General features: G+C 42.0%; 1 protein-coding gene across 1 annotated transcript in view; it reads left to right on the top strand.

Moving 5' to 3' along the window:
• The window catches only part of csmd2 (CUB and Sushi multiple domains 2), a 217,242-nt gene that overhangs the window by 153,764 nt on the left and 49,721 nt on the right, over window positions 1–13,757 (top strand). Inside the window, 7 exon segments of the mRNA XM_063899890.1 lie at window positions 1,255–1,368; window positions 6,881–6,976; window positions 7,580–7,783; window positions 8,525–8,649; window positions 11,364–11,460; window positions 12,281–12,385; window positions 12,583–12,701. Coding sequence (XP_063755960.1) covers window positions 1,255–1,368; window positions 6,881–6,976; window positions 7,580–7,783; window positions 8,525–8,649; window positions 11,364–11,460; window positions 12,281–12,385; window positions 12,583–12,701 — 860 coding nt within the window.

Raw genomic sequence — 13,757 nt, 5'->3', positions numbered from 1 at the left:
TGGAAGATTCACAGTTTCTGGATTTTTGCTGCTTTTTGGCATTTCCATCTTAAAGGTCACAGCCTGCTTCCAATATGTAATCTGATATTGAAGAAGCCTCAAATTATTCAGAAAGAAAAACAGCGAGTGTGACATCACTCAAACATGCAATTACAGAAGCAAACATGTTACACTTACTTGCCCACAATGTGTCCCTGCTTGACTTTCTCTCTGTTTTTCCCTCTCTTTATCTCCCATTTCTTTTCTCCCCTTCCGGCTCTCTAATGAGTTATCAGCCCTGTGCCGCTCTCAGGGGGAGCTCGAGTGCTATCAGCATTAAATAACACCGAGCCGCAGCGACGGGCATGTGTTTTGGGTGCGTCACCCCGGGTTTGAGGCCATGCACCCATTTAGAGGTCTAGCTCGCTTGAAAAATGTGTGGGCACCCATTGCTCTTGGACCCTCTTGTCCACATTTTTTTTCTCAATGGAGTCAAAGGGAGATGCGAAATAATTAATGTCCACTTTTGGCATTTTCCTGGAAAATGACAGTGAGGCCCAAGGCAACACACTCACAATTGCTCTCGCCTCCATTCACCGCCGCTTCTCATTAGGCTGATGCGCCATCCCTAATGATAGGCTATTTTCTCCTATGCAGAGTACAGGGGTGGGTGTCACTGAAACATTGGGTTATCGCATCATAGATAGAGATAAAGAGGGGAAAAAAACGCTGAGTCATTTTCAACAGTAGCTAAACAAAGAAAAAGCTCCTGCTGTCACACTTATTTTATAGAAATCATTAGTCCTTCGTCCCCTCTTCCTCGTCCTCTTCATCCTTCTCTTCAACCTGCAAAAAAGACACAGATTAGATGTGAAAAGGCTGAATATGTTCTGCCAATAGCGGTAGAAAGGGTGAGTTGAGAGGATGACGGCACCAGCGTGGAGCTTGAGATGCACATTGTACAACAGATCGGCTGTCATTACCCAAGCTTTTCATCTACTGACAAGCCATCAAGCCCAGACAGGGCTGCTGATCTACCCGTGTAATATATTTTTTGGGGGTTGTGTTGTCATAACTGGCAGTATGATCCACCTCGCTTTAAAGGAGACATTTTGATTAAAAGTGCTGCTGGTAATATTCTTTGGAATGAAGATGCTAAAGTTCTATGGACTATTTCAAATGGAGTTCTCTATGTGTCTGTAATGCAGTCCCTCATTTCTGCTAATTCCCTTTTCCTCTAAAGTCAATGTTCTGTCTATTTCTGTCTTCTTCTAGTGGTCTTCAGTCAATTTGCCTACTTCCAGACAGCTCTGAATGACATTGTGGAGGTTTACGATGGGGCGACACAGCTGTCCCGTGTTCTCAGCTCCCTCTCTGGAGCACACACAGGTACTTCAGCACAAACACACGCATTAACATGCAAGAGACGACTCGCTCATGCTTGTACAGCCTTTGTTTCATATTCAGCACCAGTATTTAACAAATCAGCAAAGGTAATTGGAGTAGTTCATCTCCTGGTCATTATTTTTCAACATGACGGCGGACTAAATGAAATGTTGTCTTAGCCTTATCCCTTTCGTGAGGATCCAGTTAAACTCACTGACAAATTGCTGACACTGGCAGAGTGGTGGGGGCTGCAGGTGGGCTCCAGTGAGCTGTAAAACAATTCAGCGGTGACAACAACAACTAAAAGAGTCACAGGGATAACATATCAGCAGACAGGCCCGAAAGCATGCACATACACCTGAAATTGCTTAACAAACACACACACACACACACACACACACACACACACACACACACACACACTAAGGATAACTGCTCACACTGTATGAAGGCAAACAAGTGAGCTCACACACAGACCCTTGCATGCTGGGTTTAAGCAAGGAAAATAACAGGGATTTCCTCTCTCCATCCTTTTCACCATGCACAATAACTGCATCCTTAGCATGAAGACTTGAAGCAAAGACACCTACTCCAAGCTGTTAAACATTAGCGCAGCTATCCGAAATAAATAGTGCATCACAACCTTTAATAATATTAGCTCAACTTTTTATCTTACAGCTGTTTATTCATGCAATAGTTCCAGCTTCTATTTTTAAATCAGTACCTTAGTTGTTGGAATACCGTTAACAAACACTAAAGAAAAACAACAGAGAGAGAACATTTACATCATTTACAGAAATGATATATTCAGTTGATCTAAAGATGACAACCCTGGCCACAACCATAACTAAAATGTTTCTAGAAATGTTGTCTCTATACTACCCTGCTGTTGTACAAGGCCCAAAGCTTAATTTACTTTGATTTTAAGTGACATTAACTATCATTTTATTGTTATCCTTTTTAAGTACAATTACATCTTAATCTAAACTACTGTAGTCCCTTAATTACATGATATTTGCCAAAATCACACCTCTAGCCTCCCTTGCAAACAAATTGGATGGATACACGATTTTGTACGATTTCAATAAAACCAATTATGTAGGAGAACCGAGAAGAAGGATACCTGTTGTAATGGACAATGGGAAAGAGGCCGTATGATTTCTCTTGCAACAGCGGTGTAAAATTGCAGATCCATGTGAAAAAAGCCACAGCTGTATTGATTGGCTACTCAAGAAATGAATAAAAGCCTATATAGGGGATGTTCAACTTTTCTGGAGTGGTGGAGAGGAAAAAGTGCGCGAGTTGAGGGCAGCTCTCCATCTCCACCTGCCCTAGCCCTATGGCTTGACAAAAGCAAAAATGATTACTCAGGTTTGTGCCCAGAGCAGCTTCAGAAAATCCAGTTTACAGCTCAATAAACAGGCGGCTATATTAACTGAGGAGTCCTGGCGGCAGGTTCACAGAGCTCTCTAACCAGGCATGGCAGAGCAGAGCTGACACACTTTGGCAAGGGAAGAGAGACTTTTAGCCCAGCAGGCTGAAGAGCTAGTGCATGCAGGCACAACTAGCATGAATTAGGCATAATCCAGAAGTGTGTACCTGGCATCCACCAAACAAATACACAGACGCTAACATATCGACCAACATACATGTTTGAGCAAGGCATTCACCCACACAGTGTAAACATACAAGCTGTGATTATAAGCCGTACATACTTTGCCAGATAATTGATATTTTGGTGGTTGGCACAATGTTATTTGTCAAGCTTGGTAAATCACATAAGCATATTATTGCATTAAATTAGGCTCAGTTCGGCATTCAACAGTAGGTTTTAATTACTGTCACATTTGGTAAGAACAATCAGTCGTTTTTAAAAGAAAAAAGGCAATGAAAGTTGAGATTATCTAAACGCTCATTTAGACTTGAAAATGGAAACGGTAGGCAGTAGTCATTTTAAGTGCAAAGAGTGGGTCAACCTACATCTAAGTTTGACCACTTTTCCACTTGTTTGTCTGCGGGCATGCTGCTAAATAAACACACAATATTTCACATCATTTGAACAGGATTCCTTATTTTTTTTACTTCAAACAAGTTTGAGTAAGCAGCTGAAACATGGTTGAAGAGAATGGTTGAAGTTCAAATATTATACTGTTGATCAATAGCATTAGGGACTGTTGCCTAGAGTGATGTCTAAAGAATCACAGAAAAAGCTCTAATCATACACAGATACAAACATGCTTGGTATTACATCTTTACAGAGTCGTATAAGAAACAAGATACCCTGAACCCTTTCCTGGTGACGTCCCATAACACGTGACCTTTATGGATAACTCAGACTACATTGAGACTTGGAGTGTCAAAAGTTCAGAGGGCTCCTTCACAGAAAACTAAATGATTATCTCATGACATGACTTCCACTTGATCTCTTACAGATCACTTCAACAAGTTCACACTGAAAACTGCCACTGAATGTTGGCCATTGCCAAAGTCACATCTGTCCTTCCAAGAGTTTAATATGCTCAGATCATTTGAGCGGAGAGCGGTTCAGGGCTTGGAGAGTGGCCAGAGGGTTGATAAGTAACATGCAGACACATGTTTGATAAGTCTGGATGAATACATGCCCCGCACTGCACATTATGAAACACTGCACACAGCACGGGTGTCTTCTAATAAACTACCCAGCATGCCTTGGGGATCCTACTGTGGAAGTCGAAACAATCATAGCGAGGATCAATGAACTGTGCCATCTCAGGAGACTGCCCTTAAAGGCGCATTGATATTCAGACACTAAAACGTGAACATGCATGCACAGGATACACACAGTCAGACACACAGATGTTGCCTCTGGGGTTAAGCATGTCCGCCTCCCCACACAGTGTGACAGCGAGCAGACACAGAGTAATGAGCAGCACCGCAGAGAGCCAGTCAGTGGCACACTGAGTGAATCAGAGATGCTCACACCTCGTGTCATGTTCTACGTCAGTCAACAAAACACCACAGCAGATACACCACAGGGAGTTTAATTACACAATGAGCTGATGACCACAGTAGCTGATCATATCAGGGAATTTAGTCATCAAATATGAGCATTTGATTAATAGTAAGATATTTAAAATGCTGGCACGGATAAATTAGCTTTGAGGGATTATTGTATAGTGAACATAAAGTGCTGAACCCCTGAATTGTTCATAAGGCGATGTTTACATGATGGTATCTCGTTGAGAAAACCTCACAAACAAGTTGCTGTGATGGAAACTTCTGAAGCAATGGAGACGAGACACTGGGAGAGCTGGAACTTTGATGGCAAACATTGAAGGTTTATTATGAAGCTATCAGCCGGAGAATTCACAAGACATGTGCTGCAGCCACGAGTTGACAGTGGTTGCCGGACCAATTCTGAAGATCTCCCACTGCAGGAAGAGGTTTTAACTAGTTCTGAATGGATAATCAACATTATTCAGCCGCCAGACTAAATAAGACCGGACACTATATCTAACACATCTGTCATCTAGGGCAATAGAATGTGCGCACAAAGGGCATCTGGAGCCAGATAAATAGGCGCCCAGATGTCCTATCAATTAACTATCTCAGGTGAGCTATAGTCCTAAAATGGGCCAAACAGAGAAGCCCAGGCTGCCCCTCCTTAATGAAGATAACAGCCCCCCCCGTTAGACTATGCCAGGGGAAGACACAGAGGAAGGAATACATTATGAACTGTGTCAAAGGTTACCTACCTAAACCAAATAATCCCTAACAGTTGCATTTTAGTTAAATAAGTCCATCCATACACAAAACAATAGAAGGCATTTCTGCCCTTACTTTACATGCTATTTACAACAACAACAACCAACAGGAACCCAAAAGACCACATTTCCTCATACAAAACATGCTACAACAACACAAACATGATCATTCTTGCTCTTGAATGTGTCAAATGGACATCTATTAAGCCCTGGTCAGGTGACGTTATCGTCCCGCCTGCACAGTGTGATGTTAGGACCTTCCTATTGTAGACGGAGGCTTGATTGTGAAGGGTCTTGCACTGCAGGTGATTAACCCACCCCTCAAATTTGCTGTTGTATTACACAGCCAGTGAAATAGTGAAGTGAGGGGGAGGCGTTGATCTCAGCAGCTGGCTCTACAGCACTTAAGAGTCTCACTGCATGAATTCAAACTGGCGTCAAATCCTGCGTTAATGATTTGTTAATTAGGGGATGTGAACCGAGGGTAACAAAAGTCCAGCTGGTGCAAAACAAGGAAATGAACCTTGATATATTAATAATTCTGAGCTGGGAAAAACAAAAACATGTTGTTCAAAGCTTATCAAATGTCGCTGCCACTGTAAGCTCTCTGAACAGCTCCTGATGTGGGCAGACTGTTGGTCAGAGGCTCAGCGGTGACACACTGCTATCAGTGGCAACAATCAGAACTTCATTTGGTCACCAGAGGCTGGAGGAAATTATTTGCCATCCAATAAGCATAGCAGATAAGCAATAATCCTGTATGACAGCAAAATATGAGGATAATCTTAGTAGAAGAAACACATTTGCATATTAGGATTTGCTCGGTATACCTCAGGAAGCCTTATTAGCATGTTGTATTTTTATCACAGTAGGTCCATCTGTGACTGTCGGCCAAACTCTGCTCTAGACTAAACGGCAGATTTTCACAGACATCACTGGCTCTTCACACTTGATGCCATGCTGTACAAGACCGTAGCTTCTAATTTGATCCACATTCAGAGACCTGCGCGATGCCTTACTTCACACAATTATTAGCAGCTTTTCTTACCACTTGAAATGTTGAAGTGTCATTATGTACACACAGATGGAGTGTCAACAAATGCACAACTAAATTGTATTTCTCCTGATGGATGTGGGAAATAACAGTTATTTAACAATGTAGGTAATAAGATATATCTATTCCTTCATAGGGACAATACAAATTGATAATGTGCCACTGCAGGTGGTTCATTTGTCATTCACTGTTGTCTTTGGTCTAATGTTAATCCATTAAAAGAATCAACACAACACAAAACATATACTGACCTCTCTAAACTTTTCTTAAATCTGTATCTCTACATGTATGGCAGCCATTACAGTGTATGTTGAATTTCAACATACAGAAAAATTGTCAGTAGTTTATAGAATAATATCAAAAATAATAATTTAACTCAAAGATATACCTATAAATAATAAAACAAGAGAAAATGATAATGCTGAAGCGGTTTCTTTTCCTGGTCTGTATAACTAGAACAGGGTAAAGCAAAACACCAACAGCTGAACACGAAACAAACCTTTGGCAGAGCAGCATCATTAAAAAGAAGGCCAAAAGGAGACGATTAACACAGAACAATGTAAAGCATACAATCAGCACAAACAGTTAAACATGACAACACAAAATCAATAGCAATTAGTGTGCTGGACACAGGTTATGCGCCCACATAAATATAAATAGAATGCAGCACTTTGCTAAAACGTTACGAACTCTGTCTTTATCGTTTCTCCTATTCCAGGCGAGTCATTGCCATTAGCGACTTCCAACCAAATCCTAATCCGCTTCACCTCCAAAGGCCAATCCACCTCCAGAGGATTCCACTTGGTCTACCAGGGTAAGTGTTTCACTCACAAACAAACCCTACTGTTGTTCTCCTCCTGGATTCCCTGTGCTCCAACAGCCCCATAATAGTTGTCTTGCTTAGTGATTTTGAAAAGTGTTCACCTTCAGCTACTATTTTAGCTTGTGTGTGTGTGTGAGCAGCAGTGTGTGCTCTGAAGCATTAACACTGCAGAAGTATAGCAGTCTGTTAAAATGGTTGTGCTTAAACTCCTCCTGTTCTTCTATTCCCCTAAGAGGGACTTTTTCCTCTTGAACTGCTTACTTTCCTTTCACAATGCACTGTACCAGAAATGACATTTTGCTGCAGATATCCAAAGGCAATGGCAGCTCAGGAGAAAGTTTAATGAATAAATAATTCATTTTTATTGTGTATTGTAAGTAAGCCGAGGGAACCACGAGTCAAAGAGAAGTAGATTATTATATTTTGCATTATTTATTTCAGACGCAGTGAGATCAATCTGAAAATATCACCTATAGTAACTTTTCAACCCAATCCCTCTATTGATCAAGCTTTGAAATTTATATAATAAATGTCACAGATAATGACTCAAAATGCACCTTTAATCAACCTATTTTCTCACTGCTTTCTCCAAAGCTGTGCCACAAACCAGCGCCACCCAGTGCAGCTCCGTCCCTGAGCCCAGGAATGGCCGCCGCATGGGAAACAACTTTGCCGTCGGTGCTGTGATCCGCTTTGAATGCACTCCAGGTTATATGCTGGAGGGGCCGAGCGCCATCGAGTGTTTGACGGTTCCCAACGCCCTGGCGCAATGGAACAGCTCCATACCCAGCTGTATAGGTAGGCGCTGACGCTCATAACACAGACAGCAAACACTCAGCAGCCAGCATGTGTTTGTTTGTTTGCTTTTGTTCGCACCTTTTTCTCCCCATGTTTTTTCTCGACTCTTTATTTCCATCTCTGCCTCTATCTTTGCGTTCCTCCCACTCCATGCCTTGAGTGTCAAACTCTCGTTACTACGACCCAGATGTGGGCTGTCAGCCGTTGCCTCCAGCGATACAGCGAGATCCAGCCATGCATCACGCAGGTGGCAGGCACAGCTGAGGGTCACGCACACACACAGGCACACACACACACACACAGGCGCTCATATGGCGATAACCCGCATGTATATTCAAAGAAACACTCCTGCACACTATACCTACAGCTGTAACAGATGCTCCTAGGCTGTCACCAGATGTGTGGATGTGTGGAACAACCTGGGAAAAAGATGAAAACTGTAAACAAAGTGTACCTTGTATAATGTGCTCATCTGTGTTGCCATGTCTTATGTCTTTTTATCCTGCTTGTCATTATTTTTTATCTAATGAGGAATAATAACTAGCCTATTCTGCTTACTCGTTGCATTTTTGGGAAGCTTGCAGACCTTTTAATAAAGGAGGAATTAGAGGAAGATGCAGAGAATCAGGGAGAGAGGGGGGGGGGGGGGGGAGTGATGCAGCTGAGGTATGGTCCTTCAATTCACCAGCAAGGAACAAATCGTCGACAAGGTCTTTGATAATGTTCCTTTTTTTCCTGCAGTTCCATGTGGAGGTAATCTGACCCACAGAACCGGCACCATCTTATCTCCTGGCTTTCCTGAGCCTTACCTCAACAGCCTCAACTGTGTCTGGAAGATCACGGTGCCCGAAGGATCAGGAATCCAGGTTTGTGACACAGAGTTGCGGTACCTCCCAGATGACAGGTTGCTAATTAACAGATCAGATGAACATGAGTAAATCAGAAACAGATCCCACCATGTTAACATCACGGGGTATATAAGGTATGTTACATCCCCCCACTGCTCATCCCAATCCCATATGTCCAATCCTCATGGAATCTAAGGAAGTTAGTGGTGAACAAATATGAAAAAGGCGGGAAACTGGACATGTCCAAATGTGTGTTCGTTTTGGCAGATGTAACATGTAACCTATTGAGACATTGTCCACATACATGTATGAAAAGTGTTATAATAATAATGAAGCACTTGATAATACAATGTCATAATTTACTTTAAGGCACGCTAAATCCTAAAGAGAGATTTACATTTATGAAGTGCTGTTATCCCTTTTATGCGCTCACAGTCTGCATTAGTGTTTTTAAATGGTACCCAAGAATATCCTGAGGCTGAATTTCAATGATTTATCTGTTCTCTTTCTGAGTTAATATTTTTCAAAGATCCTACATTTAAAAAAAGTGGGATTTCCATGCTTCAATGAATTATGAAGCAGGTCTAGGTGCTCTGTAGACACTGTGAAAGTATCCCAAATGCTCAATTTGCATAGAAATGCAGCTAGTATTCAGAAGCTGTGCCTACAACCTAGCCTTCAGGCTTCTGTGGTCCCAACTATAATATATATATGGTTATTCAAACCCAGTATGAACATGAACATTGGCTTAAAATGAACCTTTTAAGGTCTTGGACAAACTGTTAACAGAATTAACATATTTTTAATCAGCCTTTCGCTTTACACCTCTGCATTGTCTTGAAAACAAGCTCCTGTGGGGTGATTTGTGTGCAGTTGGAAAAGGGCTAATTACCTGAGCTACCTACAGTATATCACAGCTCTCGAGGTACAGAAGGACTGCTAACTAAAAAAGTCTACGGACATTACAGGGGCTCAAATTGAGTTTTTCAAAAAACCTAACATTGCACATACATTTGTACATAATTGCATGTTCATTCTATATACTTACTTCCTTGGGAGTTATTTCAATTTGCATATACTAATTCCTGATGCACGTGTTATGGCACTCTACCAGGAACGTGTGCGAGGTCCCTGTGGATCTGCCTGACGGAAAGTTTTTGGGCGTGTGCTTCAGCCTCTGGCTAATAACCTCAGTGTAATCCCTTCGTTATTAGCTCCTCCACTTCAGCGGACTGTCCTTGTAGGTGAAACACATGCAATGGCCCACCAGCGCACTTAGCATGCTGCACTGCCCGCTAACATCGCTATAGCCTGGAGGTGGAACACCCCCAGAATAAGAACAGGGAGCTGGCTGTTCACACATGCTCTGGAGGGCAAAAGGCAATACACCGGAATTTAAACATACATGACTGAAGCGGTTGACTTTCTTAATGATGGATGAGTTTGTATTCTGTGCAGAACCAGGCACACTCTTCATCGCAAAGGGGTAGCTGCCTGTGCTACCAAAATGCGGCGTGCTAACTGAACAGTGTGTCTATACTATCTGCAACTAAACCCTCCTCCTCCTCCATACTGTTTCTACTCCACTTTATCTCCTGCTTCTCTCTGTTGCTCCCCTTTTACCGGCTGGCAGAGACACATTAGATTGGAGTGTCACGATCCAGAAGACAACTTAAAGGAGCGAGGTGCCTTGCCGGCACATTTGCCGTGGCCCCCTAATGAAAGATCAATCTGTGATCTGTGCCGTCTCCCCGGGATGCGCCAGAGCCCCTACAGCCCCTACCAACCTTTAATTGGCTCGTATCCGATCTATAACCATCAGAAGCAGGGAGAGGGCCGAGGAATGGATGAGAGTGGGAACAGAAAGGGAGGCTACGAGAGCTAAATAATGGAGGACACGTTGAATGTTGGAGAAATATTTAGTTGGCAAGTTCAAACAATAGGAGAAGCCATTGCCTTTGGTGAGCATTCAAAAGCAAAATATGTTTTAAAATCCATAATTTAGGCAATCTGTGAGAATCCAGAATGCTATTCCAAGAGAGAGTGGTATATTTCCTCTCAACAGCAGTAACTGTTGTTCGAGGACACAGACACACTTCTTTAGATTCAGATATTCAGTCTGCTTTTCTTTGAAGAATATCCCACTTCCTCTGCATCTGTCATAACTCTTTCTTAATTTAAAATCCAATGCACTTGAGCACAGCCTCCTTAAAGTGTCTTTGAAGAAAAGGAACCTGAGAAATACTATGTTGAGATGACTTTTTTATTGAAAATCCTAAACTTTTATTATTTGTGGAGTCCTAATGGCTGAGAATAAATTCAAGGTTAGCACATTTTGTACTTTGAACAATATAAAAGGGTACTAGTATGTCGCTTTTTGTGTCTTAAAGGCACTATCTGTGCTCCTGTGAAACACTGAATGGGTACAGAGGAAGCTATTTTGGTCAGAGAAAAACCTAAGACATGCTGGGATAACCTTTTTGTGACATTTGGGACAAAGAACTTCCTGTCAGGTCTGAGACAGCCGCTACTCTCAGACGAAAAAAGTTACTAGCCGAATGGCCATGCTTTTTAGTTCTTCAATGTGGCCTTTTTTGACCTTTTTATGTCATATCCTCCCACTCATTAATCTTCACCATTCCTTAACTCTGACTCCCTTTGCATACACACCCGTGAACCAACCGTCACTGCTCTGCTCCCTGAATCTTTCGTCTGTTTCTCCCACGTTCCAGATCCAGGTGATCAGCTTTGTCACAGAGCAGAACTGGGACTCGCTGGAGGTGTTTGACGGAGGGGACAACACCGACACCATGCTTGGCAGCTTCTCAGGTAATGCTGTATGCGTGTGCATTAATTCTCCTGCATATGTTAAATTTTGTTTTCAGTGGTTTTTTTTTCCCACCTTAAGCTTTAACATGAAACGCATTTTTTAAACCTCTTATCTGTACCTGCCAAACGCATATTCCCAGCAACATAAACACAGCCTAATTAGCTTTCACAGAGCAGCATATAACCTGGAACACATACTGGATTTGTCCACCAACATGTTTAAAGAATTGTGCCTCATTTGGAACGGAGTGGATTAAGGCTACCAAGGAAAAAAGTTGGAAGGTTAAAAATATTCCGAACTGGTTGAGCGGCACCTGGAGGAGTCTCGCAACATTAGCCTTTTCTTTGTGTACATTTAAAGAGAAGGTTTGTTTTCCTGTGATACTCCCCTCACAGTGAGGATGCAGCCACAGGGATTTGTCTTTGTTTGTGCTTGGAACCTGACCAAAAGTAAATGTTAGATGTACCCTGAAGTAAACACATGAAAGAGGAACAGGCGCTCAAATATGAGTTATTAAACGACCAATTCTAGGTCATACTATGTCTAAAGAACATGGGATTTTACTGAGGGCTTTTATTTCTTCAGCTGACTACACACACACACACACACACACACACACACACACACACACACACACACACACACACACACACACACACACACACACACACACACACACATTCACATTACACCCCCTTAAGTCTGCAAATGTAAAAGGAACAAGCTTTTCCTGCTATTTGCCAGTAGCTTACAGTTAGTTATGGTCAGCCGAGGCGGGAGAGAGCATTACTAAACTAAACTATTAATCTTCTCCCCCAGGCACTACGGTACCTGCGCTCCTCAACAGCACCTCCAACCAACTCTACCTCCACTTCTTCTCTGATATAAGTGTGTCTGCGGCTGGGTTCAGGCTGGAATACAAAAGTAAGTGAAGAAACAGTTTGTTCCTGTTCGTAGCACAGCCCTGAGGCGGGGTGTATCAACATGGAGAACATTTCTTAAAACAACTTGTTGTCTCGCTCGGTTTAGTCACCTTTTGCATTCATACTCCCGTTCTTGTTTCTGCATAATTATTGAATTGCTTTTTCTTTTCTCGTTTCACTTTTCCTTGTGCTTCTTAGCGGTGTCTCTGACTAGCTGCGCAGAGCCTGTGGTTCCTATGAATGGCATCAAGGTCGGGGAGCGTCTCCAGATGAACAATGTGGTCGCTTTCCAGTGTGAACCTGGGTATACTCTACAGGTAACATCTCCTAGCTTCAGACATGACCATAGAACTGCCTTGATGCATTTTACAGAAGTGTTACGGATGTGTACGGATGTGTTTTCCACCCCAGTCAACTGTATGCTCTGTTATTAAATCATTGTTGACATGTTTGCCGTACTGGTACCATTTAAGGAGGGCATACGTATTGTTTGCATCTCTTTTTCTGCGACCATCTGATGTGTGGGCTGAGCTTAATGAACAAAGCTAGTGCTATGAACTGAGAATTATACACAGCCTCCAAGTTTGACTTTGTTCTGCAAAACCTTCAAAGGTCCCGCTGTATTCATGGATTCAGCAGACAGATGGTGACTCAGAAAACACACTGGATTCAGAAGTTTAGACAAATTATATTAGAAAGTTCTCTCTTCACACATCACCACTCACATCTGTCACATCTTGTAAAATGTATCTGACAAGGAGTTTTTGTTAGGTTTGTTAGCAGCAGGAAAAACAGCAAGATGAAATGGGGAAAATATTCCGAATATATGTTCAAACCTTGATAAAACAGTGGTTTAAATGTGTACTGAGTTCATGATCATTGTCGCTAGTCAAACAATTTATTATTTTAGGAAGTTTTAGGTTATGCTTTCAATTTACAATCATGTAAATTACAAGGGAGTTGCTTTGAATGTGTCCCAGTATGTGAAGTAAAAGCTTAATTAAGGATCATTATGTAAATATATAGTAAGTAATATGTCAACATCTCATTTGACATTCATTATAGAATCCCATACTTTACGGATCATGTAAAGTCACAGATATCCTACATATTATGGTGTGCAGAAACTCAGGCCCAAGGCATCCTCTAGGTGCTATTGAAAGGATGGAGAGGAATATATGCCCGGCCTTAAGCGTGAAAATATCTGCAGTCATTATCAAGCCTTAATCAGTGAGTGTGAAAAGAGCACATTATAACAGTTCAGTACACTTCACCAGCATGTTGTGATGCTGTTCAAAAGGAAAAGGTCAGCTGAGTCAGCCCATCGGCAGAACTCATCAAATCTTCCATCTTAATGCAAAGTCAGTTCTGAA

The sequence above is a fragment of the Eleginops maclovinus genome, chromosome 13, assembly GCF_036324505.1.
Source record: "Eleginops maclovinus isolate JMC-PN-2008 ecotype Puerto Natales chromosome 13, JC_Emac_rtc_rv5, whole genome shotgun sequence".
Taxonomy (NCBI): domain Eukaryota; kingdom Metazoa; phylum Chordata; class Actinopteri; order Perciformes; family Eleginopidae; genus Eleginops; species Eleginops maclovinus.
The sequence above is the reverse complement of the archived record's forward strand: the minus strand, read 5'-3'. Positions and strand labels throughout refer to the sequence as shown.